This window comes from Phoxinus phoxinus (genome assembly GCF_949152265.1).
Source record: "Phoxinus phoxinus genome assembly, chromosome: 12".
Taxonomy (NCBI): domain Eukaryota; kingdom Metazoa; phylum Chordata; class Actinopteri; order Cypriniformes; family Leuciscidae; genus Phoxinus; species Phoxinus phoxinus.
This window is the reverse complement of record NC_136887.1, coordinates 13002773-13029590: the sequence shown is the minus strand read 5'-3', so window position 1 is coordinate 13029590 and position 26818 is coordinate 13002773. Positions and strand designations below refer to the sequence as shown.

General features: G+C 38.0%; 3 protein-coding genes across 7 annotated transcripts; all 3 read right to left on the bottom strand.

The window, feature by feature from the left end:
• Positions 1–2756: 2756 nt before the first annotated feature.
• On the bottom strand, positions 2757–16676 carry LOC307008590 (ladderlectin-like). The gene is made up of 10 exons (XM_079631529.1): positions 16560–16676; positions 16357–16435; positions 16054–16136; positions 15605–15727; positions 15325–15436; positions 4183–4261; positions 3880–3986; positions 3431–3553; positions 3145–3262; positions 2757–2998 (listed from the first exon to the last, which is right to left on the bottom strand). Exons 4-10 carry the CDS (start codon positions 15616–15618, stop codon positions 2886–2888), a joined length of 666 nt encoding a protein of 221 aa, XP_079487655.1. The 5' UTR covers positions 15619–15727; positions 16054–16136; positions 16357–16435; positions 16560–16676; the 3' UTR covers positions 2757–2885.
• Positions 16677–19921: 3245 nt separating this feature from the next.
• LOC307007996 (ladderlectin-like) lies at positions 19922–21741 on the bottom strand. 4 transcript variants are annotated; one of them, XM_079630551.1, is made up of 6 exons: positions 21526–21741; positions 21323–21401; positions 21024–21106; positions 20575–20697; positions 20295–20406; positions 19922–20148 (listed from the first exon to the last, which is right to left on the bottom strand). In XM_079630551.1, the coding sequence occupies exons 2-6, from the start codon at positions 21381–21383 to the stop codon at positions 20051–20053; spliced, it is 477 nt and encodes a 158-aa protein (XP_079486677.1). In that variant the 5' UTR covers positions 21384–21401; positions 21526–21741; the 3' UTR covers positions 19922–20050. The 4 variants fall into 4 exon arrangements, with proteins under 4 accessions (XP_079486677.1, XP_079486678.1, XP_079486679.1 ...); XM_079630552.1 differs by having other exon boundaries at positions 21323–21390; positions 21526–21653; XM_079630553.1 differs by having other exon boundaries at positions 19922–20217; positions 21526–21600.
• A 2201-nt stretch (positions 21742–23942) lies between these two features.
• On the bottom strand, positions 23943–25688 carry LOC307008228 (ladderlectin-like). Of its 2 annotated transcripts, none has more exons than XM_079630914.1 (6): positions 25555–25688; positions 25354–25432; positions 25053–25135; positions 24609–24731; positions 24329–24440; positions 23943–24183 (listed from the first exon to the last, which is right to left on the bottom strand). In XM_079630914.1, exons 2-6 carry the CDS (start codon positions 25412–25414, stop codon positions 24113–24115), a joined length of 450 nt encoding a protein of 149 aa, XP_079487040.1. In that variant the 5' UTR covers positions 25415–25432; positions 25555–25688; the 3' UTR covers positions 23943–24112. The 2 variants fall into 2 exon arrangements, with proteins under 2 accessions (XP_079487040.1, XP_079487041.1); XM_079630915.1 differs by having other exon boundaries at positions 23958–24183; positions 25354–25421; positions 25555–25665.
• Positions 25689–26818: the final 1130 nt, after the last annotated feature.

Here is a 26818-nt window from a genome sequence, read left to right as displayed (position 1 = left end):
TTGAAAATGGTTATTTAAAAAATATCAATACAGGGGTCCAAGCAGCACCAAAGGTCTTGGATTTGGCAGGCTGTAAGAACCAACCAACATCTACTTGTTTTTGTATAAGCCTACACCAGAAAGTTACAGTTCAACAAATTCAAATGTACCATTTTGAGCTGATGATATTAAAAAGTGGTTGTAGTTTCACTTCTAAAAACATTAGTTTAAACAGTTCATGCAAATGCAAAGTTTAGAACGGCACATCATAAAAAATAAATGGCCTATAGTTATAGACTTTTTAGCTGTAAATTATGACATTTGAAATTTAAACCGTGACTGCAGCTGCAGATTTAGAACGTGTGTGTAAGTGTGACGTCACAGATTGAGCTTCATCTCTTCATGAGGGAAATAACTGGTACAACTTCTAAAAGCCCGGTCAAGAATTATTATTTTTTAAAAGATGGGATTTTGCTGGACTTAGTTGATAAATACAATTTATATAATATTTTCGCAATACCCACGTGAAAATCTTGTATCCCTGCTGATTTGGGGTTTAGAAGGCTATTTTATTGAGCCTGTGCAGATATGGTTTCTTCTTTGTCATTTATTTTTTACTTAAATTTGTTTTTGCGTCTAAACCCAGTTAAGTGGATTGTAGAAATAAATAACATGTTTTATGAAGAACAATCAGGCTACAGGTCAGGTTATTCCACAATGGATAATATTTTTATTTAGTCAGTCGTTCAGAAATATATTACAAAGAGAAAAGGATGTACTGTATATTTATTGATTTCTCCAAAGCTTTTGATAGTGTCTAGCATATAGTTTCCTGTATTTTACACTCATTAGGAATGGTATTGGTGGAAAAGTTTTTGGTGTACTGAAATCATGTATTCTAAACTTAAATCATGTGTGAAAGGAATTGGTTTAACCGAGTATTTTGGATGTGCCATTGGTGTACGACAGGGCTGTATGGTGAGTCCTCTTTTATTCTTTTCCTAAACGAATATATAACTATGATAAAGGAAAACTGAAGGTATTCAGATTGAAAGTATCACCGAAGTGCAGACCTTGTTGTATGGATCTGCGTAAGAAATATCGGAGTAATCTCACACTTGGTGATGTTTGTGTTGATGGGTCACAGGTTTGTGAGTCAAAGCATGCATGGAGATTAGCGCTGTACATATATCATGGAATGAAAGAGCATCTGTCATGCTATTGTAACCTTGGAACTATGGGCCGAGAGTCCATGCATTACTGAAATAAACCATTATAAAAAAGAAAAAAAAGTTGATTGTAAATTTAATGCCATCTTATATTTTAGGTTCTCTTAACCTCTTCATATGGACTGGTCATGTTTTACCTGGTTTGATAAGGTGACCGACCCTATAGCTCAGAACCGGGGCGTTTAGCATTAGGGACCCCCAGGGGACTTCATGAAGCGGGAAGTAGGAGCGCCCAAGATCACAACCAACATTTTCTTACCAAAAATACTCATAGGCCTACATTATACAGGTGACATTCAACACATACCAGAGAGTAACATGGTATTACCATGGGGTTTTAGACTTGAGCCAGAATACCATGTAAAGATCACGGTGAATTTCAGCATCACGATGCATAGGGGAGAGCGGGGCACAACCTAACGCATTTTGGTTTTGGCTCAATAATTTAAAAAATAATTAGGTTAGATTAATTATTTTTTTTACACAAGAAACATACACATCTCTGCTACAAATGAACACTTAAAGTTTTTTTCTAGGACCTTCCATTTTCATACAGTTGCACTGAAAGTGACAGAAGTGCAAATGTTACAACTTACCCCATATGCGGGGTTAGTTGTAACAGACAGAGGGGTTAGTTGTAACAGTGTGTAACACACATAATTCAGTACTATTTTATCTGTATAGTTTGATATTTTTTGTACATCTGTATAGATCGATATCCATACATCCATCCCTCATCAAATCATCCTTCTATTATAGATCAATATCACGGATAGAGATTTAGGAAAGGGCTGAACAGTTTTGCATGCAAAATTATTATTCTTATTAATAGTAACAGTAATAATAATAAAAACAAGCTTAAAATCACATTTTAAAGTGTTTATTACATGAAAACAGGCAATATTTTTAATAAATAAACAAGTGATCAATATAGTAAACAAATCCCATAGCCTACAATATTGTGAACACTTGGCGGCTTAGTTGTAACACTGTGCTACAACTAACCCCGCTGTGTAAAATATTTTAAACCTAGCTAACAGTTGCTAGGAGTTGCTGACATGTTTCAAAATGGTGCCATGTTTTAGCCAACAAGACAGTGATTAAGGCAATATAAAGTTAGATTTGGTGACGTACACACATAACTCAGAAACAGAAAAATACGTATGGTGAAAAAAAAAATACTAACATGGTGTCAAAACACTCTTTGTCCCGTATCTTACCAAAAATTCACAAATCCACGGGAGACCACGGGAAACACAACCCGCGTGACCCTGAGTAACTACGTAAAAGGTCCGTGTTACATTTAGCCCCGCGTTAGGTTGTGCCCCGCGCTCCCCTATTTTATAAGACCGAAAACAAAGAGCCCTGGATGAAATCCAAATATGCTTACAATCCATTGTAGGAAACAAATGTCTTCTAGTGTTTGTCGATGAAGCCGCTGTGTGCCGCTTGCTTAAACCCCTTCCCTGATATCATTAAATGCCATTCTATGAACCATATCCTCAAAGCTTGCTATGCAATATACATTTGATTGTCCACAACGCATATGCTTTGATTCAATGCTTTTATTAATTTGAGGAGTGTTTCAGAGAAAATATTGAGAGATTAAGATTCAGAAGAGATTGGATTTCAGAAAAACGTTTTTGTAAAGATAAGAAAAAGTAAATGTAGTACAAATCAATAAAGTCCTCCAGCAGCAGCAGCAGCAGGGTGACCAATTATGATCTCGTCCAAAACACAAATATAGTTCAGTGAGGTTGAACAGGGTGTGTCGTTCCAGCAACGGTTAGCTGTAGGGGGGAATCAGTTACTCTGATCATTACAGTGCTGTTAGAATCAGTTATGTTCAACAAGGCACTCGGTGAAATACAAATTAATCATTTAAAATTACCGTATGATATGAAATCATAATTGAAAAAAAGAAAAGTGCACTCACAGGTCCAGCTGATCTCCAAACAGTTCTCGGGACCACCAGAATTGTTAGGTTCTCCAGAGCACCAGTTGGTATAGGAATACACAGATCCAGATCCATCACTCCACAACCACTCTCCTTCCTAATAAGTGAAGAGAATGAACACAAAAAGTAACTACTGTAGTCAGACCTAAGCTAAGTTTAGCTTTGAAGTCAAACTATCTTTATTAGAAACTTTGCCTTTGATTAAAGCAGAAATGTCAGTTTAGACAAACAAATAGGTTTCTTTAGGGAACACAATTGAACTTACTTGTTCACCATCATGAGCACCAACCCAAGTTCTTGTGGAAGAAGGGAACAGACTCAGCAGGAAATCGTTCTCGGGTTTATCATGCACAGATGCGAGATTCGCACCAAGAGTTTGACAGTTTCTCTGAAAAGACAGATTTTGTTGTTACAAAGTCTGATCTTTTTTAGCAGAAAGCATAAATTACTTTAAACAACATTTTAGCAAGTTGCAAACAAAGTCTGCTCTAGGATTACTCTGTTGACCCAGTGTTAACCCACTCTTAAACCTAACCATACCATCAAACCTGTCCCTAACCTTACCCATATCCCACCTCAATAGCAGCAAAAGGGTTTACATCAACACAATACGCATGTATACGTATCAAATGTACCAAACTATTTATTTTCGATGTAGTTAAAGAGAGCTAATAACTTATTGTCCAAATAACTTTGTTGTAACTAATACATTACTTCTGCTGTGATCCAGCGAACCGACTGAGAGAAGTACTGGTAGCACCGGGGTCCAAAACTTTTCCATCCACGAGGGCATTTTACTAAATCAAGTGTGGATCCTGTACCTACATGTTATGGGGATTTTGTAATTTATACACAGCAAAAAAAACATTTTTATTTTATGTAGCTTATTTCAAGTTTGTGTGATTCTCTGCCAAAAATGGTGTACTTTGACACTAAAAATCCTTCATTAATCATGCAAATATTAGTAAATGAATCTTGTACATTCCCAAAATTAATTTAATTAAATGTTTTGGTTACCTCTTGCATTCCCCATGGAGAAGACAACGAAAAGCAGCAGGAGAGTCCTCAGCACTGCCATGATGATCCTGAAATGAATCTAAAAATGAATAAGCAGGTGAAGTTAAATGTCTGCACTCAAATGTTGCACACTGTGGATACATATCTTAAAGACAACGTAAATGTTATTCAGTGGGTTTCTGTTCCAATGCTACACAACTCACATTGCTTTTCAGATTGTTGCCTTCAGAATCTCAGAGGAAGTTTTGATGAAGCTCCAGAGAGAGCCCTGCGTTTATAGCCTACTTTACTTAGTGGGCCTGATTTATCAATCTAACGCAGATCCGAGCGCAGAAATCATCTTACGACAGGGTTCACGTGTGATTCATGAAACACTCGAATACAGCCAATCCCATCGGTCGAATGATCGGACGTTGATAAATGTTGCGGCTGAAAACAATCGTCATTTGAATATCACGGCGCTAAAAATTCACGATTTAGAAGTGTAACTTCCTCATTATCTTCACCTGGGATGTTCCCATGACAACGCAGCACGCTGTCCATCAGCTGGTTTTAAGACGTCTTATTATTGCTGTTTATAGGCTACAACTGTTGCAAATAAATATAGCCTACATTTTATTTATAAAAAAGTTTTTAAAATATGCGTTATATATATATAGGCCCCTATAGGCCTATGTGATAATGAATAAACACACAGACACACATTAGGCATAATTGTCAGATGTTAACTCATTAGTAAATGATCAGTTATACGTTTAACCTTCAGCCAAAAAAGTAATTTGTACCTAATAAACTGTTTTAAGTGGTTCTTTGAAAATGGTTATTTAAAAAAATATCAATACAGGGGTCCAAGCAGCACCAAAGGTCTTGGATTTGGCAGGCTGTAAGAAGCAACCAACATCTACTTGTTTTTGTATAAGCCTACACCAGAAAGTTACAATTCAACAAATTCAAATGTACCATTTTGAGCTGATGATATAGGCTATTTATTAAAAAGTGGTTGTAGTTTCACTTCTAAAAACATTAGTTTAAACAGTTCATGCAAATGCAAAGTTTAAAACGGCACATCATAAAAAATAAATGGCCTATAGTTATAGACTTTTTAGCTGTAAATTATGACATTTGAAATTGAAACCGTGACTGCAGCTGCAGATTTAGAACGTGTGTGTAAGTGTGACGTCACAGATTGAGCTTCATCTCTTCATGAGGGAAATAACTGGTACAACTTCTAAAAGCCCTGTCAAGAATTATTATTTTTTAAAAGATGGGATTTTGCTGGACTTAGTTGATAAATACAATTTTAATAATATTTTCGCAATACCCACGTGAAAATCTTGTATCCCTGCTGATTTGGGGTTTAGAAGGCTATTTTATTGAGCCTCTGCAGATATGGTTTCTTCTTTGTCATTTATTTTTTACTTAAATTTGTGTTTGCGTCTAAACCCAGTTAAGTGGATTGTAGAAATAAATAACATGTTTTATGAAGAACAATCAGGCTACAGGTCAGGTTATTCCACAATGGATAATATTTTTATTTACAGTCAGTCGTTCAGAAATATATTACGAAGAGAAAAGGATGTACTGTATATTTATTGATTTCTCCAAAGCTTTTGATAGTGTCCAGCATATAGTCTCCTGTATTTTACACTCATTAGGAATGGTATTGGTGGAAAAGTTTTTGGTGTACTGAAATCATGTATTCTAAACTTAAATCATGTGTGAAAGGAATTGGTTCAACCGAGTATTTTGGATGTACCATTTGTAGGAGCCATATAACGGGAAAGTCATGTGACCAAATGATAAGGGGTGTGTCATTAATTAAGTGGGGTTAAAACACCTGTTGTGTGTGTGTTTGGATGGAAGAATGGGGGTGAGTGCTGGAGCACATATTTTGTTGACCGTGCAAACCTGAACAAAATAAAACAACATGCAAGCTTCAAAGAAAAAACGCGTCACATAAGTTATTCCTCCACTCAGCTCCTTAGCGGTCTTTGGATTGTTTTTATGTGCCGCTATAAGTTAGTCAACAAAATTGTTTGTTTGAGAACGTGAACGCATCGACTTTGGATTTAAGGAAAGGCTGTCGCGCTTTGACTGGACGGAAAGGAAGCGCAGCGCTGACCGACGGAGATTCGCCCCGCTCGATTGTTTTAATGAGAAGGATTATTGCACATTGGACTTTTAATGCAACAGGACAGACCTCTTTGGATATGTTTTCTGCTAACAATCACCGCACAATTGGACATTCAAATCAACAGGACCGACGTCTCCAGATACGTTCGCTGCCGTTGAACTGGTAGGACATTGTGTTGTTACGTCTTTGCTTGTGTTCGCGGATGATTTGAAATTGTTTGGCAGTTTGTAGTTTGGTTGCGATTGATGCAGCTTTGTTTGGCGTGTTTGATGAATCGTTGTTTAGACTGCTGGGCTTTTGCGAATCTTTTGGAGTTGTGAGACATATCCGATGATATACATGTGTTGTTTTGGATTGTGTTGGCTTGTTTTGGGAAGCGTCTAAGTGTGACGTATTTAGACGCGCTGAGGTGTGCGTGCTTCAATCATGAGTGAAATTGAAACGGGCACGGATGTCGAACCTGAACAGGACACATGTAAAAGAAAAGTTCAACTCACAGCAAAGGCTTTGGCTTATAAACTTGAGCAACTTCAGAAAGAACGAAAAAGAAATGTAAACGTGATTAAAAGTTCTATGCCAGCCATCAAAGAACTCCTGCTGAAAAATGAGAACGTTTCAGCCGTACAGTCTGAACTTGAAACTTTGGTGCAAACTTTTAAAGAGACCGTCAAGCTGCATGATTCAGTGATCCCATTATTGCCTATTGACGAGCAAATCAAACAAAATGAGTGGTTCTCAATAATTTATAAACACAGTGATGCATTTATAAAAGAGACAACACAATGGATCAATGGAATTGAGAAGTCAAGTGATGATAACCAGGATCAACAGTTGAAAACAGTTGAATGCCCTTCGAATGATTCAAAAAACCAGAATATGTCTCAAACTTCCATGCATAATAAAGATGATATAAACCCAAGTGACAGTATTTCTAATGTTGGAAGTAAAGGATCAAGTCAACGTAGTTCTTCCTCAATACGTTCAACTACATCAACAACTTCTTTGGCCCGCATTAAGGCAGAGGCCGATATTGCATCTTTGTTGGTTCGTCAAAATTTAATGAAGGAAAAACATGCAATTGAAGAAAAGGAACAGAACTTAAGGAAACAGAAAGAGGATTTTGAGTTGCGAATGGAAATTGCTGCAACTGCGGCAAAAGTGAAAGTGCTTAAAGGTTCTAGTGTGCATCGTGTCAAAAGTGATGTGACCCATCGGTCCGATGGAATGAATTCCTACTTCGATAAAGGACAACAGGCAACACAGACACTCAACGCTGATGCAAATTCTTTTACTCCAAGAGCTGAGACTCATCAAATTGTTTCTTCTAAGAATGGTGACAATGCAGGTGCCAAGGTGAGCAAGGGGAACATTTCTCACACGATTTATTCCCAGAACATCTCAAAGTTAAGTAGAACAACTCCGAGCGGTTACGTGAATGCCGGTCCAGGAAATAGGCCTACTGATCAAGTTCTCCATATTATGGATAAACAAAATGAAATCACATCTTTACTGATTCAACAACAGTGTTTGTCATCTTTGCCTAAAAGGGAAATTCAAGTGTTTGATGGAAACCCTCTGCATTATAATGCCTTCATGAAATCTTTTGAAAGTGGTGTGGAGCGTAAAACTGAAAGCCCTAGCGATCGCTTATATTTTCTTGAACAGTATACCCGGGGTCATCCAAAAGAGATTATAAAGAGTTGCCAACATATGCCTGCCGACCGTGGGTATTTAAGGGCCAAAGCTTTACTACAAGAGCATTTCGGTGACCAGTATATAATTGCATCTACCTATATGGAAAAGGCTCTTTCATGGGCAAATATCAAAAACGAAGACGTCAGAGCTTTACAGGATTATAGTCTGTTCCTAAGAAGCTGTTGTAACTCCATGGAAGATATTCAGTATTTTCATGAGTTGGATACTCCCTCCAATATGTTGACGGTAGTGAAGAAATTACCATACAAATTGAGGGAAAAATGGAGATCTGAAGTCTGTGAATTGCAGGAAGCTGTCAATCAACGGGCTACTTTCAGCAACATTGTTAACTTTGTTGAAAGACAAGTAAAAATAATGACGGATCCAGTTTTTGGAGACATACAAGATGGTCCAGCATTAACAGGAAGTACATTTTTCAACAAAGGCAAGTCTCAGTCTTCCCTTAAATTTAAAAGAAGCAGTTTTTGCTACTACCGTCACAGCAATGGAAAATAAATCAGAAATTGGAACCAACAAAAGGGAAATTGTTTCGCCCAGCACCAAGAGTTGTTTGTTTTGTAGATGTGGACATGCTTTGGAAACGTGCCCTCTATTGGAAAAGAGTCATGGTGTGAAGATTGCGTTCTTAAAGGAGAATGGCGTTTGTTTCGGCTTTATGTGCACTGGGCACATCAGTAGAGATTGTAGAAATCGCCTTTCATGTAAAGTGTGTAATCTTAAGCACCCAAGTATACTTCACTTCTACCCACGAGAAAAGGAGACTGATTCAAACCTCATCAGGAGACAAATGGACACTGTAATGGGCAGTGCTCCGGAATCCGTTGAGTCCAGTGGATTTATTGGGGCTGGTGAATTTGACTGTAAACTTTCCATAGTTCCGGTACAAGTGAAATCTAAAAAAGGAAATAAGACTGTGGTTACTTATGCTTTTCTGGATCAAGGTAGCACTGCAGTATTTTGTACACCTGCATTGATGAACAGACTTGGTCTTTCAGGTAAAAGGACTAATATTCTCTTGCGTACTATGGGACAGGAAAAAGTCACAACTACCCATGTTGTTTCTGGATTAGAGGTGGCCGGTTTGAACAAAGATGACTTTTGGGAATTGCCTGATGCCTATACACAAAATACTATGCCTGTGCACGGTGGAAACATCCCAAGACAAAAGGATTTGCAGGGATGGCCACATCTGAAACATGTGACTCTACCTGAAATTGACTCTGAGGTTGAATTGCTTATAGGAATCAACGCCCCAAGGGTTATGGAGCCAATTCAAGTGATCCGCAGTGTCAATAATGGACCATACGCAATTAAAACCAGGTTGGGATGGACCGTAAATGGTCCACTAAGAGGAGATGGTGGTCACCAGTCTGCCTTTGGGTATCCTGACGTTACAGTCAACAGGATTTCAGTTTCAAACTTGGGAGAGCTTTGGCAACAACAATTCAAGGTCGATTTTCCTGAGTGTAACAAAAACGAACAAGCCGGGTTTTCAAGAGAAGATCACAAGTTCATTGAGATGGTAACAGACTCATTACAGCTTGTAGATGGTCATTATTCTATCGGCTTACCTTTGAGGAAGAAAAATGTTCGTATGCCAGACAACAGGACAATTGCTGAACAGCGTGCTCTGAACCTAAAGAAAAGGTTGAAAAGGGATGTTTCATTTCATTCTGAATATTCTGTTTTCATGAAAGACCTTATTTCTAAAGGTTATGCAGAAAGAGTGCCAAGTGAGGACTTAAGACGTAACGACGGGAAGGTATGGTACATACCCCATCACGGCGTCTATCACCCACGAAAAGAAAAACTGCGGGTTGTATTCGATTGTGGTGCTACATTTCAAGGGATATCTTTGAATACCCAACTGTTACAGGGTCCAGATCTCACCAGTTCATTGATCGGAGTGATATCCAGATTCAGGAGGGAAAGAGTTGTGATCACAGCAGATGTCGAAGCCATGTTTCATCAGGTGAGGGTGCCAAAAGATGATGCAGATATGCTGAGATTTCTTTGGTGGCCTGATGGTGACCTTACTCGAGATATGGTTGAGTATCGTATGGTTGTGCATCTCTTCGGAGCTACTTCATCACCCAGTTGCGCAAATTTTGCCCTTAGAAGGTGTGCTGAAGACAACAAAGACTTCAGCAAGGAAGTAATCGATGCAGTCTTGCATTGTTTTTATGTGGACGACTGTCTGTTGTCAGTAAATTCAGAGGAAAAGGCTGTTTCTCTGTATCACGACCTTGTTGCTATTTGCGCGAAAGGAGGTTTTTCACTGACAAAATGGATCAGTAACAACCGAGATGTTCTGGCAAAAATTCCAGAGGAATTCAGAGCAAAAAATTTGAAGGATTTGGATTTGGACCAAGATATTTACTTCCAGTGGAAAGAGTCCTGGGAGTACAATGGTGCATACAATCTGATGCCTTCAAGTTTAAGATTGTGTTGCAGCAAAGACCTCTGACCAAAAGAGGGATCCTGGCTACCATGAGTTCTGTCTATGATCCTTTAGGAATCCTGTCTCCTGTGATTTTGTATGCAAAAAAGATCTTGCAAGACCTGTGCAGGAAGAAACTAGGCTGGGACGAAATTATTCCCGCTTCAAATGCTCAGGAGTGGATCAAGTGGTTGGACGGATTGCGTGAATTGGAAAGCTTCAAAATCGATAGATGCTTCAAACCAATGGGTTTCGGAGAGGTGAGCACAGCACAATTACACCACTTTTCCGACGCAAGTGAAGACGGTTATGGAGTAGTTTCTTATCTGGTTTTGCATAATGTTGACTCCCAAGCGCACATCGCCTTTGTAATGGGGAAAGCTAGAGTAGCTCCTTTGAAGCTAGTGTCTATCCCTCGAATGGAACTAACTGCTGCAACATTGGCAAGTCGAATGGATTCATTGTGGCGATTAGAACTGTGCATGGACCTTCAAGACTCCGTCTTCTGGACTGACAGTACTTCTGTACTTCTATATATCAAAAACGAGGTCTCTAGGTACCGAACTTTTGTTGCCAACAGAGTTTCGGAAATCCTTAAAGGACAAGTTCGGTATTTTACACTTAAAGCCCTATTTACAGATCGTATCTGATGAAATAGAACGGTTAAGTTTAAAATTTGGACACATGTTCCAGTCCCGAGAATTTTGGGTTTATTTCGCTTCCCCCCCACACCCCCACAATGGTTGTCTATGGCCACTGGAAGATTCCTTCCTAAAACACATTCAACTTTCGTTTACAAAGACGTGAAACTCATCGAGTGGTCAGGGGTGTTCACTGATACGGGCCCAAAAAAAATCGCTGAAAAAGATGCATTCCAACAGGTTTTATCGTAGTTTTTGTCCACCTCCATTGACTTGTATTGAATGTGCTGTGTGAGGTACGGTATTCCTCCGCCGCTTCTTCTTCTGCTTCTTCTGTGTATTAAATGAAATGCCAGCGGTTTGCTTGCAATCGGCAAAGGTGCATTATCGCCACCAACTGGTGTCTATTATTCAAGCTCTCAACGGAAGAATCTGGGTGTGACGCGTTTGGCAAAATAGGTCCACAAACGCTAAATAAAACTAAAATTCTCGGGACAGGAGCATGTGTCCAAATTTTAATCTTAACCGTTCTATTTCATCAGATACGATCTGTAAACAGGGCTTTAAGTGTAAAATACCGAACTTGTCCTTTAAGGTGTCTCGATCATCACAATGGCGGTACGTGAACACAGCAATAAATCCAGCAGATATAGCTTCTAGAGGGTTGAAAGTGGAATCATTCCTGAAGGACAAGAATTGGGTGCTTGGACCTCAGTTTCTTCTTTTGCCTGAACAGGAGTGGCCAGTTAATCCTATTGACCTGGGGGAATGTTCACCAGATGATCCAGAGATAAAAGCAAGTGTCACAGTCAGTGCTGTACAAATAGAAGAAAATATGGACGTTACAACATACTTCATCCAGTATTTCTCCTCTTGGACCCGTTTGAAGAGGTCAGTGGCTTGGATCCTCAGGTTTAAGCAATTACTCTTCAATCTAAGTCAGAAGAGGAAATCACTGAGAATGTCATTAATTCAATCTAGCATGGATGAAAACCAACTAAAACAACATTTGAAAGAGGAAATGGAGAAAATCAAGGCACAATGTGACAGAAGTGAGCTTTCTGTGGTAGAGCTAAAGAAAGCTGAATTAGGGGTAATTCGTTACTGCCAAAGAAAAAGATACTCTGATGAACTCTCAAGTTTGCAAAATGGAGAAAATGTGAAAAAGACCAGTCACATTTATAAGCTCAATCCTATCCTTGAAGATGGTGTTTTAAGAGTCGGCGGACGTTTGAGTAGGGCAGTTATGCCTGAAGAGACAAAACATCCCGCTATACTTGCTAAGGATTTTCACATCTCAGACATCATTCTTAAACGTATACATCAAGAGGTGTGTCATGGTGGTCGAAACTATATGCTATCAAGGTTGCATCAGAGGTACTGGATACCGGGCGCCAGTATAGCTATAAGGAAGATATTGTCAAAGTGTGTGATCTGCAAGCGTTTGCAAGCAGCTCCAGGGCATCAACAGATGGCAAACCTACCCCTGAATAGAGTTTCTCCAGATAAACCTCCATTTACGTACGTCGGAGTTGACTGTTTTGGACCCTTTGAAATTAAGAGCAGGAGAAGTATTGTGAAGAGATACGGAGTTCTCTTCACATGTTTAGCCATTCGTGCTATTCATATTGAAGTGGTACAATCATTGAATACCGATTCCTTTATTAATGCACTGCGACGATTTATCGCAAGACGTGGACAAGTCTTGGAAATGCGATCTGACAATGGTACAAATTTTCATGGAGCGGAACGCGAGTTAAGGCAAGCTATTGAATGCTGGAACCAATCTCAGATCAACAACATGCTTTTGCAGAAGGGAATAAAGTGGATTTTTAATCCCCCAACTGGCTCACATCACGGAGGCATATGGGAAAGAATGATAAGGTCCATAAGGAAAGTACTTAATGCCACCTTAAGAACACAAAACCTTGATGAAGAAGGTCTTCATACAGTTCTATGTGAAGCTGAAGCAATTATAAATGGACGTCCCATCACTAAGGAATCTGCCGACATCAATGATTTGGAAGCACTGACACCCAATAATTTGCTGCTGTTAAAGACTACCCCATCATTGCCACCAGGGATCTTTCAAAAGGAGGATGTATATGCTCGTCGTCGATGGAAACAGGTGCAATATATATCAGACCTGTTCTGGAAACGATGGACAAAGGAGTACTTGCCTCAACTGCAAGAGCGGCAAAAATGGTCAGCTCCATCTCGCAACTTCGTTCCAGGTGATATTGTGATTTTGGTTGATGACTCAGCACCACGTAATTCATGGATAACTGGAAAAGTGATTCAGACATTTCCAGATAATCAAGGCTTTGTTTGTCAAGTGAGACTTAAGACCAAGACAAACTGTTTGATTAGACCAGTGACAAAAATCTGCCTTCTACAAGAGGCAGATATTTGACGTTTTCCTTGAAAGAGAATGACTTTTTTAACACCGGCATGAACTTATTACACGCATCACATTGACACACCACATACTTCTCACTTTACATCGATGATACATTCACTCCGTGCTGACACTGTGTTACGGACTTTACAAGGACTCAGTACTGAAGAATCGACGTATTGTAAATGTGCAAACATTTATGATTGATGTAAAAAAAATGATTTTTTTGTATTTTGAGATCTTGTATTTATAAATGTCTCCTATATTTAATATAATTATCGATTTATAATAATTAGGGGCTGGTATGTAGGAGCCATATAACGGGAAAGTCATGTGACCAAATGATAAGGGGTGTGTCATTAATTAAGTGGGGTTAAAACACCTGTTGTGTGTGTGTTTGGATGGAAGAATGGGGGTGAGTGCTGGAGCACATATTTTGTTGACCGTGCAAACCTGAACAAAATAAAACAACATGCAAGCTTCAAAGAAAAAACGCATCACATAAGTTATTCCTCCACTCAGCTCCTTAGCGGTCTTTGGATTGTTTTTATGTGCCGCTATACAATTGGTGTACGACAGGGCTGTATGGTGAGTCCTCTTTTATTCTTTTCCTAAACGATTATATAACTATGATAAAGGAAAACTGAAGGTATTCAGATTGAAAGTATCACAGAAGTGCAGACCTTGTTGTATGGATCTGCGTAAGAAATATCGGAGTAATCTCACACTTGGTGATGTTTGTGTTGATGGGTCATAGGTTTGTGAGTCAAAGCATGCATGGAGATTAGCGCTGTACATTATCATGGAATGAAAGAGCATCTGTCATGCTATTGTAACTATGGGCCGAGAGTCCATGCATTACTGAAATAAACCATTATAAAAAAGAAAAAAAAGTTGATTGTAAATTTAATGCCATCTTATATTTTAGGTTCTCTTAACCTCTTCATATGGACTGGTCATGTTTTACCTGGTTTGATAATAAGGTGACCGACCCTATAGCTCAGAACCGGGGCGTTTAGCATTAGGGACCCCCAGGGGACTTCATGAAGCGGGAAGTAGGGGGCGCCCAAGATCACAACCAACATTTTCTTTCCAAAAATACTCATAGGCCTACATTATACAGGTGACATTCAACACATACCAGAGAGTAACATGGTATTACCATGGGGTTTTAGACTTGAGCCAGAATACCATGAAAAGATCATGGTGAATTCCAGCATCACGATGCATATTTTATAAGACCGAAAACAAAGAGCCCTGGATGAAATCCAAATATACTTACAATCCATTGTAGGAAACGAATGTCTTCTAGTGTTTGTCGATGAAGCCGCTGTGTGCCGCTTGCTTAAACCCCTTCCCTGATATCATTAAATGCCATTCTATGAACCATATCCTCAAAGCTTGCTATGCAATATACATTTGATTGTCCACAACGCATATGCTTCGATTCAATGCTTTTATTAATTTGAGGAGTGTTTCAGAGAAAATATTGAGCGATTAAGATTCAGAAGAGATTGGATTTCAGAAAAACGTTTTTGTAAAGATAAGAAAAAGTAAATGTAGTACAAATCAATTATGTTCAGCAGGGTGACCAATTATGATCTAGTCCAAAACACAAATATAGTTCAGTGAGGTTGAACAGGGTGCGTCGTTCCAGCAACGGTTCGCTGTAGGGGGGAATCAGTTACTCTGATCATTACAGTGCTGTTAGAATCAGTTATGTTCAACAAGGCACTCGGTGAAATACAAATTAATCATTTAAAATTACCGTATGATATGAAATCATAATTGAAAAAAAGAAAAGTGCACTCACAGGTCCAGCTGATCTCCAAACAGTTCTCGGGACCACCAGAATTGTTAGGTTCTCCAGAGCACCAGTTGGTATAGGAATACACAGATCCATCACTCCACAACCACTCTCCGTCCTAATAAGTGAAGAGAATGAACACAAAAAGTAACTACTGTAGTCAGACTTAAGCTAAGTTTAGCTTTGAAGTCAAACTATCTTTATTAGAAACTTTGCCTTTGAATAAAGCAGAAATGTCAGTTTAGACAAACAAATAGGTTTCTTTAGGGAACACAATTGAACTTACTTGTTCACCATCATGAGCACCAACCCAAGTTCTTGTGGAAGAAGGGAACAGACTCAGCAGGAAATTGTTCTCTGGTTTATCATGCACAGATGCGAGATTCGCACCAAGAGTTTGACATTCTCTCTGAAAAGACAGATTTTGTTGTTACAAAGTCTAATCTTTTTTAGCAGAAAGCATAAATTACTTTAAACAGCATTTTAGCAAGTTGCAAACAAAGTCTGCTCTAGGATTACTCTGTTGACCCAGTGTTAACCCACTCTTAAACCTAACCATACCATCAAACCTGTCCCTAACCTTACCCATATCCCACCTCAATAGCAGCAAAAGGGTTTACATCAACACAATACGCATGTATACGTATCAAATGTACCAAACTATTTATTTTCGATGTAGTTAAAGAGAGCTAATAACTTATTGTCCAAATAACTTTGTTGTAACTAATACATTACTTCTGCTGTGATCCAGCGAACCGACTGAGAGAAGTACTGGTAGCACCGGGGTCCATAACTTATCCATCCACGAGGGCATTTTACTAAATCAAGTGTGGATCCAGAACATACATGTTATGGGGATTTCGTAATTTATACACAGCAAAAAAACATTTTTATTTTATGTAGCTTATTTCAAGTTTGTGAGATTCTATGCCAAAAATGGTGTACTTTGACACTAAAAATCCTTCATTAATCATGCAAATATTAGTAAATGGAATCTTGTACATTCCCAAAATTAATTTAATTAAATGTTTTGGTTACCTCTTGCATTGCCTATGGAGAAGACAACAAAAAGCAGCAGGAGAGTCCTCAGCACTGCCATGATGATCCTGAAATGAATCTAAAAATGAATAAGCAGGTGAAGTTAAATGTCTGCACTCAAATGTTGCACACTGTGGATACATATCTTAAAGACAACGCAAATGTTATTCAGTGGGTTTCTGTTCCAATGCTACACAACTCACATTGCTTTTCAGATTGTTGCCTTCAGAATCTCAGAGGAAGTTTTGATGAAGCTTCAGAGAGAGCCCTGCGTTTATAGTCTACTTTACTTAGTGGGCCTGATTTATCAATCTAACGCAGATCCGAGCGCAGAAATCATCTTACGACAGGGTTCACGTGTGATTAATGAAACACTCGAATACAGCCAATCCCATCGGTCGAATGATCGGACGTTGATAAATGTTGCGGCTGAAAACAATCGTCATTTGAACATCACGGCGCTAAAAATTCACGATTTAGAAGTGTAACTTCCTCATTATCTTCACCTGGGATGTTCCCATGACAACGCAGCACGCTGTCCATCAGCTGGTTTTAAGACGTCTTATTATTGCTGTTTATAGGCTACAACTGTTGCAAATAAATATAGCCTACATTTTATTTATAAAAAAGTTTTTAAAATATGCGTTATATATATATATAGGCCCAGGCCTATGTGATAATGAATAAACACACAGACACACATTAGGCATAATTGTCAGATGTTAACTCATTAGTAAATGATCAGTTATACGTTTAACCTTCAGCCAAAAAAAGTCATTTGTACCTAATAAACTGTTTTAAGTGGTTCTTTGAAAATGGTTATTTAAAAAATATCAATACAGGGGTCCAAGCAGCACCAAAGGTCTTGGATTTGGCAGGCTGTAAGAACCAACCAACATCTACTTGTTTTTGTATAAGCCTACACCAGAAAGTTACAGTTCAACAAATTCAAATGTACCATTTTGAGCTGATGATATTAAAAAGTGGTTGTAGTTTCACTTCTAAAAACATTAGTTTAAACAGTTCATGCAAATGCAAAGTTTAGAACGGCACATCATAAAAAATAAATGGCCTATAGTTATAGACTTTTTAGCTGTAAATTATGACATTTGAAATTTAAACCGTGACTGCAGCTGCAGATTTAGAACGTGTGTGTAAGTGTGACGTCACAGATTGAGCTTCATCTCTTCATGAGGGAAATAACTGGTACAACTTCTAAAAGCCCTGTCAAGAATTATTATTTTTTAAAAGATGGGATTTTGCTGGACTTAGTTGATAAATACAATTTATATAATATTTTCGCAATACCCACGTGAAAATCTTGTATCCCTGCTGATTTGGGGTTTAGAAGGCTATTTTATTGAGCCTGTGCAGATATGGTTTCTTCTTTGTCATTTATTTTTTACTTAAATTTGTTTTTGCGTCTAAACCCAGTTAAGTGGATTGTAGAAATAAATAACATGTTTTATGAAGAACAATCAGGCTACAGGTCAGGTTATTCCACAATGGATAATATTTTTATTTAGTCAGTCGTTCAGAAATATATTACAAAGAGAAAAGGATGTACTGTATATTTATTGATTTCTCCAAAGCTTTTGATAGTGTCTAGCATATAGTTTCCTGTATTTTACACTCATTAGGAATGGTATTGGTGGAAAAGTTTTTGGTGTACTGAAATCATGTATTCTAAACTTAAATCATGTGTGAAAGGAATTGGTTTAACCGAGTATTTTGGATGTGCCATTGGTGTACGACAGGGCTGTATGGTGAGTCCTCTTTTATTCTTTTCCTAAACGAATATATAACTATGATAAAGGAAAACTGAAGGTATTCAGATTGAAAGTATCACCGAAGTGCAGACCTTGTTGTATGGATCTGCGTAAGAAATATCGGAGTAATCTCACACTTGGTGATGTTTGTGTTGATGGGTCACAGGTTTGTGAGTCAAAGCATGCATGGAGATTAGCGCTGTACATATATCATGGAATGAAAGAGCATCTGTCATGCTATTGTAACCTTGGAACTATGGGCCGAGAGTCCATGCATTACTGAAATAAACCATTATAAAAAAGAAAAAAAAGTTGATTGTAAATTTAATGCCATCTTATATTTTAGGTTCTCTTAACCTCTTCATATGGACTGGTCATGTTTTACCTGGTTTGATAAGGTGACCGACCCTATAGCTCAGAACCGGGGCGTTTAGCATTAGGGACCCCCAGGGGACTTCATGAAGCGGGAAGTAGGAGCGCCCAAGATCACAACCAACATTTTCTTACCAAAAATACTCATAGGCCTACATTATACAGGTGACATTCAACACATACCAGAGAGTAACATGGTATTACCATGGGGTTTTAGACTTGAGCCAGAATACCATGTAAAGATCACGGTGAATTTCAGCATCACGATGCATAGGGGAGAGCGGGGCACAACCTAACGCATTTTGGTTTTGGCTCAATAATTTAAAAAATAATTAGGTTAGATTAATTATTTTTTTTACACAAGAAACATACACATCTCTGCTACAAATGAACACTTAAAGTTTTTTTCTAGGACCTTCCATTTTCATACAGTTGCACTGAAAGTGACAGAAGTGCAAATGTTACAACTTACCCCATATGCGGGGTTAGTTGTAACAGACAGAGGGGTTAGTTGTAACAGTGTGTAACACACATAATTCAGTACTATTTTATCTGTATAGTTTGATATTTTTTGTACATCTGTATAGATCGATATCCATACATCCATCCCTCATCAAATCATCCTTCTATTATAGATCAATATCACGGATAGAGATTTAGGAAAGGGCTGAACAGTTTTGCATGCAAAATTATTATTCTTATTAATAGTAACAGTAATAATAATAAAAACAAGCTTAAAATCACATTTTAAAGTGTTTATTACATGAAAACAGGCAATATTTTTAATAAATAAACAAGTGATCAATATAGTAAACAAATCCCATAGCCTACAATATTGTGAACACTTGGCGGCTTAGTTGTAACACTGTGCTACAACTAACCCCGCTGTGTAAAATATTTTAAACCTAGCTAACAGTTGCTAGGAGTTGCTGACATGTTTCAAAATGGTGCCATGTTTTAGCCAACAAGACAGTGATTAAGGCAATATAAAGTTAGATTTGGTGACGTACACACATAACTCAGAAACAGAAAAATACGTATGGTGAAAAAAAAAATACTAACATGGTGTCAAAACACTCTTTGTCCCGTATCTTACCAAAAATTCACAAATCCACGGGAGACCACGGGAAACACAACCCGCGTGACCCTGAGTAACTACGTAAAAGGTCCGTGTTACATTTAGCCCCGCGTTAGGTTGTGCCCCGCGCTCCCCTATTTTATAAGACCGAAAACAAAGAGCCCTGGATGAAATCCAAATATGCTTACAATCCATTGTAGGAAACAAATGTCTTCTAGTGTTTGTCGATGAAGCCGCTGTGTGCCGCTTGCTTAAACCCCTTCCCTGATATCATTAAATGCCATTCTATGAACCATATCCTCAAAGCTTGCTATGCAATATACATTTGATTGTCCACAACGCATATGCTTTGATTCAATGCTTTTATTAATTTGAGGAGTGTTTCAGAGAAAATATTGAGAGATTAAGATTCAGAAGAGATTGGATTTCAGAAAAACGTTTTTGTAAAGATAAGAAAAAGTAAATGTAGTACAAATCAATCATGTCCAGCAGGGTGACCAATTATGATCTCGTCCAAAACACAAATATAGTTCAGTGAGGTTGAACAGGGTGCGTCGTTCCAGCAACGGTTCGCTGTAGGGGGGAATCAGTTACTCTGATCATTACAGTGCTGTTAGAATCAGTTATGTTCAACAAGGCACTCTGTGAAATACAAATTAATCATTTAAATTTACCGTATGATATGAAATCATAATTGAAAAAAAGAAAAGTGCACTCACAGGTCCAGCTGATCTCCAAACAGTTCTCGGGACCACCAGAATTGTTAGGTTCTCCAGAGCACCAGTTGGTATAGGAATACACAGATCCATCACTCCACAACCACTCTCCGTCCTAATAAGTGAAGAGAATGAACACAAAAAGTAACTACTGTAGTCAGACCTAAGCTAAGTTTAGCTTTGAAGTCAAACTATCTTTATTAGAAACTTTGCCTTTGATTAAAGCAGAAATGTCAGTTTAGACAAACAAATAGGTTTCTTTAGGGAACACAATTGAACTTACTTGTTCACCATCATGAGCACCAACCCAAGTTCTTGTGGAAGAAGGGAACAGACTCAGCAGGAAATTGTTCTCGGGTTTATCATGCACAGATGCGAGATTCGCACCAAGAGTTTGACAGTTTCTCTGAAAAGACAGATTTTGTTGTTACAAAGTCTAATCTTTTTTAGCAGAAAGCATAAATTACTTTAAACAACATTTTAGCAAGTTGCAAACAAAGTCTGCTCTAGGATTACTCTGTTGACCCAGTGTTAACCCACTCTTAAACCTAACCATACCATCAAACCTGTCCCTAACCTTACCCATATCCCACCTCAATAGCAGCAAAAGGGTTTACATCAACACAATACGCATGTATACGTATCAAATGTACCAAACTATTTATTTTCGATGTAGTTAAAGAGAGCTAATAACTTATTGTCCAAATAACTTTGTTGTAACTAATACATTACTTCTGCTGTGATCCAGCGAACCGACTGAGAGAAGTACTGGTAGCACCGGGGTCCATAACTTATCCATCCACGAGGGCATTTTACTAAATCAAGTGTGGATCCAGAACATACATGTTATGTGGATTTCGTAATTTATACACAGCAAAAAAACATTTTTATTTTATGTAGCTTATTTCAAGTTTGTGAGATTCTATGCCAAAAAGGGTGTACTTTGACACTAAAAATCCTTCATTAATCATGCAAATATTAGTAAATGGAATCTTGTACATTCCCAAAATTAATTTAAATGTTTTGGTTACCTCTTGCATTGCCCATGGAGAAGACAACGAAAAGCAGCAGGAGAGTCCTCAGCACTGCCATGATGATCCTGAAATGAATCTAAAAATGAATAAGCAGGTGAAGTTAAATGTCTGCACTCAAATGTTGCACACTGTGGATACATATCTTAAAGACAACGCAAATGTTATTCAGTGGGTTTCTGTTCCAATGCTACACAACTCACATTGCTTTTCAGATTGTTGCCTTCAGAATCTCAGAGGAAGTTTTGATGAAGCTCCAGAGAGAGCCCTGCGTTTATAGCCTACTTTACTTAGTGGGCCTGATTTATCAATCTAACGCAGATCCGAGCGCAAAAATCATCTTACGACAGGGTTCACGTGTGATTCATGAAACACTCGAATACAGCCAATCCCATCGGTCGAATGATCGGACGTTGATAAATGTTGCGGCTGAAAACAATCGTCATTTGAATATCACGGCGCTAAAAATTCACGATTTAGAAGTGTATCTTCCTCATTATCTTCACCTGGGATGTTCCCATGACAACGCAGCACGCTGTCCATCAGCTGGTTTTAAGACGTCTTATTATTGCTGTTTATAGGCTACAACTGTTGCAAATAAATATAGCCTACATTTTATTTATAAAAAAGTTTTTAAAATATGCGTTATATATATATAGGCCCCTATAGGCCTATGTGATAATGAATAAACACAGACACACATTAGGCATAATTGTCAGATGTTAACTCATTAGTAAATGATCAGTTATACGTTTAACCTTCAGCCAAAAAAGTCCTTTGTACCTAATAATCTGTTTTAAGTGGTTCTTTGAAAATGGTTATTTAAAAAATATCAATACAGGGGTCCAAGCAGCACCAAAGGTCTTGGATTTGGCAGGCTGTAAGAAGCAACCAACATCTACTTGTTTTTGTATAAGCCTACACCAGAAAGTTACAATTCAACAAATTCAAATGTATTTGAGCTGATGATATAGGCTATTTATTAAAAAGTGGTAGTAGTTTCACTTCTAAAAACATTAGTTTAAACAGTTCATGCAAATGCAAAGTTTTAAAGGTTAGAACGGCACATCATAAAAATAAATGGCCTATAGTTATAGACTTTTTAGCTGTAAATTATGACATTTGAAATTGAAACCGTGACTGCAGCTGCAGATTTAGAACGTGTGTGTAAGTGTGACGTCACAGATTGAGCTTCATCTCTTCATGAGGGAAATAACTGGTACAACTTCTAAAAGCCCGGTCAAGAATTATTATTTTTTAAAAGATGGGATTTTGCTGGACTTAGTTGATAAATACAATTTATATAATATTTTCACAATACCCACGTGAAAATCTTGTATCCCTGCTGATTTGGGGTTTAGAAGGCTATTTTATTGAGCCTCTGCAGATATGGTTTCTTCTTTGTCATTTATTTTTTACTTCAATTTGTTTTTGCGTCTAAACCCAGTTAAGTGGATTGTAGAAATAAATAACATGTTTTATGAAGAACAATCAGGCTACAGGTCAGGTTATTCCACAATGGATAATATTTTTATTTACAGTCAGTCGTTCAGAAATATATTACGAAGAGAAAAGGATGTACTGTATATTTATTGATTTCTCCAAAGCTTTTGATAGTGTCCAGCATATAGTCTCCTGTATCTTACACTCATTAGGAATGGTATTGGTGGAAAAGTTTTTGGTGTACTGAAATCATGTATTCTAAACTTAAATCATGTGTGAAAGGAATTGTTTAACCGAGTATTTTGGATGTGCCATTGGTGTACGACAGGGCTGCATGGTGAGTCCTCTTTTATTCTTTTCCTAAACGAATATATAATGATAAAGGAAAACTGAAGGTATTCAGATTGAAAGGATCACAGAAGTGCAGACCTTGTTGTATGGATCTGCGTAAGAAATATCTGAGTAATCTCACACTTGATGTTTTTGTTGATGGGTCACAGGTTTGTGAGTCAAAGCATGCATGGAGATTAGCGCTGTACATATATCATGGAATGAAAGAGCATCTGTCATGCTATTGTAACCTTGGAACTATGGGCCGAGAGTCCATGCATTACTGAAATAAACCATTATAAAAAAGAAAAAAAGAAGTTGATTGTAAATTTAATGCCATCTTATATTTTAGGTTCTCTTAACCTCTTCATATGGACTGGTCATGTTTTACCTGGTTTGATAATAAGGTAACCGACCCTACAGCTCAGAACCGGGGCGTTTAGCATTAGGGACCCCCAGGGGACTTTATGAAGCGGGAAGTAGGGCGCGCCCAAGATCACAACCAACATTTTCTTACAAAAAATACTCAGGCCTACATTATACAGGTGACATTCAACACATACCAGAGAGTAACATGGTATTACCATGGGGTTTTAGACTTGAGCCAGAATACCATGTAAAGATCATGGTGAATTCCAGCATCATGATGCATATTTTATAAGACCGAAAACAAAGAGCCCTGGATGAAATCCAAATATGCTTACAATCCATTGTAGGAAACAAATGTCTTCTAGTGTTTGTCGATGGAGCCGCTGTGTGCCGCTTGCTTAAACCCCTTCCCTGATATCATTAAATGCCATTCTATGAACCATATCCTCAAAGCTTGCTATGCAATATACATTTGATTGTCCACAACGCATATGCTTTGATTCAATGCTTTTATTAATTTGAGGAGTGTTTCAGAGAAAATATTGAGAGATTAAGATTCAGAAGAGATTGGATTTCAGAAAAACGTTTTTGTAAAGATAAGAAAAAGTAAATGTAGTACAAATCAATCATGTTCAGCAGGGTGACCAATTATGATCTTGTCCGAACACAAATATAGTTCAGTGAGGTTGAACAGGGTGCGTCGTTCCAGCAACGGTTCGCTGTAGGGGGAATCAGTTACTCTGATCATTACAGTGCTGTTAGAATCAGGTATGTTCAACAAGGCACTCGGTGAAATACAAATTAATCATTTAACATTACCGTATGATATGAAATTATAATTGAAAAAAAGATAAGTGCACTCACAGGTCCTGCTGATCTCCAAACAGTTCTCGGAACGACCATAATTGTTAGGTTCTCCAGAGCACCAGTTGGTATAGGAATACACAGATCCATCACTCCACAACCACTCTCCTTCCTAATAAGTGAAGAGAATGAACACAAAAAGTAACTACTGTAGTCAGACCTAAGCTAAGTTTAGCTTTGAAGTCAAACTATCTTTATTAGAAACTTTGCCTTTGATTAAAGCAGAAATGTCAGTTTAGACAAACAAATAGGTTTCTTTAGGGAACACAATTGAACTTACTTGTTCACCATCATGAGCACCAACCCAAGTTCTTGTGGAAGAAGGGAACAGACTCAGCAGGAAATCGTTCTCGGGTTTATCATGCACAGATGCGAGATTCGCACCAAGAGTTTGACAGTTTCTCTGAAAAGACAGATTTTGTTGTTACAAAGTCTAATCTTTTTTAGCAGAAAGCATAAATTACTTTAAACAACATTTTAGCAAGTTGCAAACAAAGTCTGCTCTAGGATTACTCTGTTGACCCAGTGTTAACCCACTCTTAAACCTAACCATACCATCAAACCTGTCCCTAACCTTACCCATATCCCACCTCAATAGCAGCAAAAGGGTTTACATCAACACAATACGCATGTATACGTATCAAATGTACCAAACTATTTATTTCGATGTAGTTAAAGAGAGCTAATAACTTATTGTCCAAATAACTTTGTTGTAATACATTACCTCTGCTGTGATCCAGCGAACCGACTGAGAGAAGTACTGGTAGCACCGGGGTCCAAAACGTTTCCATCCACGAGGGCATTTTACTAAATCAAGTGTGGATCCAGTACATACATGTTATGTGGATTTCGTAATTTATACACAGCAAAAAACATTTTTATTTTATGTAGCTTATTTCAAGTTTGTGTGATTCTATGCCAAAATGGTGTACTTTGACACTAAAAATCCTTCATTAATCATGCAAATATTAGTAAATGGAATCTTGTACATTCCCATAATTTATTTAATTAAATGTTTTGGTTACCTCTTGCATTCCCCATGGAGAAGACAACGAAAAGCAGCAGGAGAGTCCTCAGCACTGCCATGATGAACCTGAAATGAATCTAAAAATGAATAAGCAGGTGAAGTTAAATGTCCGCACTCAAATGTTGCACACTGTGGATACATATCTTAAAGACAACGCAAATGTTATTCAGGGTTTCTGTTCCAATGCTACACAACTCACATTGCTTTTAAGATTGTTGCCTTCAGAATCTCAGAGGAAGTTTTGATGAAGCTCCAGAGAGAGCCCTGCGTTTATAGCCTACTTTACTTAGTGGGCCTGATTTATCAATCTAACGCAGATCCGAGCGCAGAAATCATCTTACGACAGGGTTCACGTGTGATTAATGAAACACTCGAATACAGCCAATCCCATCGGTCGAATGATCGGACGTTGATAAATGTGGCGGCTGAAAACAATCGTCATTTGAATATCACGGCGCTAAAAAATCACGGTTTAGAAGTGTATCTTCCTCATTATCTTCACCTGGGATGTTCCCATGACAACGCAGCACGCTGTCCATCAGCTGGTTTTAAGACAGAAATGTCTTATTATTGCTGTTTATACAACTGTTGCAAATAAATATAGTCTGCATTTTATTTATAAAAAGGTTTTTAAAATATGCGTTATATATATATAGGCCCCTATAGGCCTATGTGTGTGTGTGTGTGTGTGTGAGAGAGAGAGAGTGTAAGCCTACTTCTCTGCTCTTAAATCTTGCAACAACATGACAAAAATGTGTGCATTATCTGGCACATTTACATGATGGAGTTCCTCATGTTATTAACCCGCGCTTCAACTTTCCAGGTTGCGTCAAAGAGATACGGTCACAATTGGTTTTGGCTTTTGTTTCATGTCTTTTATTTTGTAGTTTGTTGGTTTCCTGTTTCCTAGTCATGTGAGCGTGTCTTGTGTTTCCCTACTAGTAGTCTAATGTGTAATGATTCTCATGTGTTATTAGGCTTGTTTGAGATGCGCCTTGCCTCGCCTGAAATGTAGTCGAGAGTAGGCGGCTGCAGTGAGGGGAGGAGTGAAAAAAGCGCAGGCAAGCCGGACAGTTCTCTCTTCTCGCAGTGGATCTGACAGCTGTGAGATCAAAGATGGATATCGCGGGATTCACGCTCGTGCACAGTGTTGCTAATAAACTGGATGTAATTTAAGTTCTGTTGCTTTTATATGAAAATAAATATAATGAACAAGACACCCAAAGCACTTATTCAATCCCACTCCAAATAGGCTACGTGTTTATCAATCATTTTTTTCTTTAATACAGACGTGTATTTATATAGGCCTATATAGCCTAGGCTATATATATATATATTTTTTTTTAATATAAAAATTACATAATCACATAATCCATAGAGATCGCACTGTCAGAGAGTTTGGGAATACTCACACATAATTTATACACATAAAAACACGAAATCAGAGTTTTAAATTCAAACAT

Excerpts from the sequence above, each read along its gene's own strand:
- LOC307008590 (XM_079631529.1), bottom strand. Across the intron at positions 4,262-15,324 it reads TTTGGAGATCAGCTGGACCT|ATTCATTTCAGGATCATCAT; the intron begins GTGAGTGCACTT and ends ATTCATTTTTAG. Across the intron at positions 3,987-4,182 it reads CTCCATGGGGAATGCAAGAG|GTACAGGATCCACACTTGAT; the intron begins GTAACCAAAACA and ends CATAACATGTAG.
- LOC307007996 (XM_079630552.1), bottom strand. Across the intron at positions 21,107-21,322 it reads CTCCATGGGCAATGCAAGAG|TAAAATGCCCTCGTGGATGG; the intron begins GTAACCAAAACA and ends CACTTGATTTAG. Across the intron at positions 20,698-21,023 it reads TTCGCTGGATCACAGCAGAA|AGAAACTGTCAAACTCTTGG; the intron begins GTAATGTATTAG and ends CTGTCTTTTCAG.
- LOC307008228 (XM_079630915.1), bottom strand. Across the intron at positions 25,136-25,353 it reads CTCCATGGGGAATGCAAGAG|TAAAATGCCCTCGTGGATGG; the intron begins GTAACCAAAACA and ends CACTTGATTTAG. Across the intron at positions 24,441-24,608 it reads GTGCTCATGATGGTGAACAA|GAAGGAGAGTGGTTGTGGAG; the intron begins GTAAGTTCAATT and ends TTCACTTATTAG.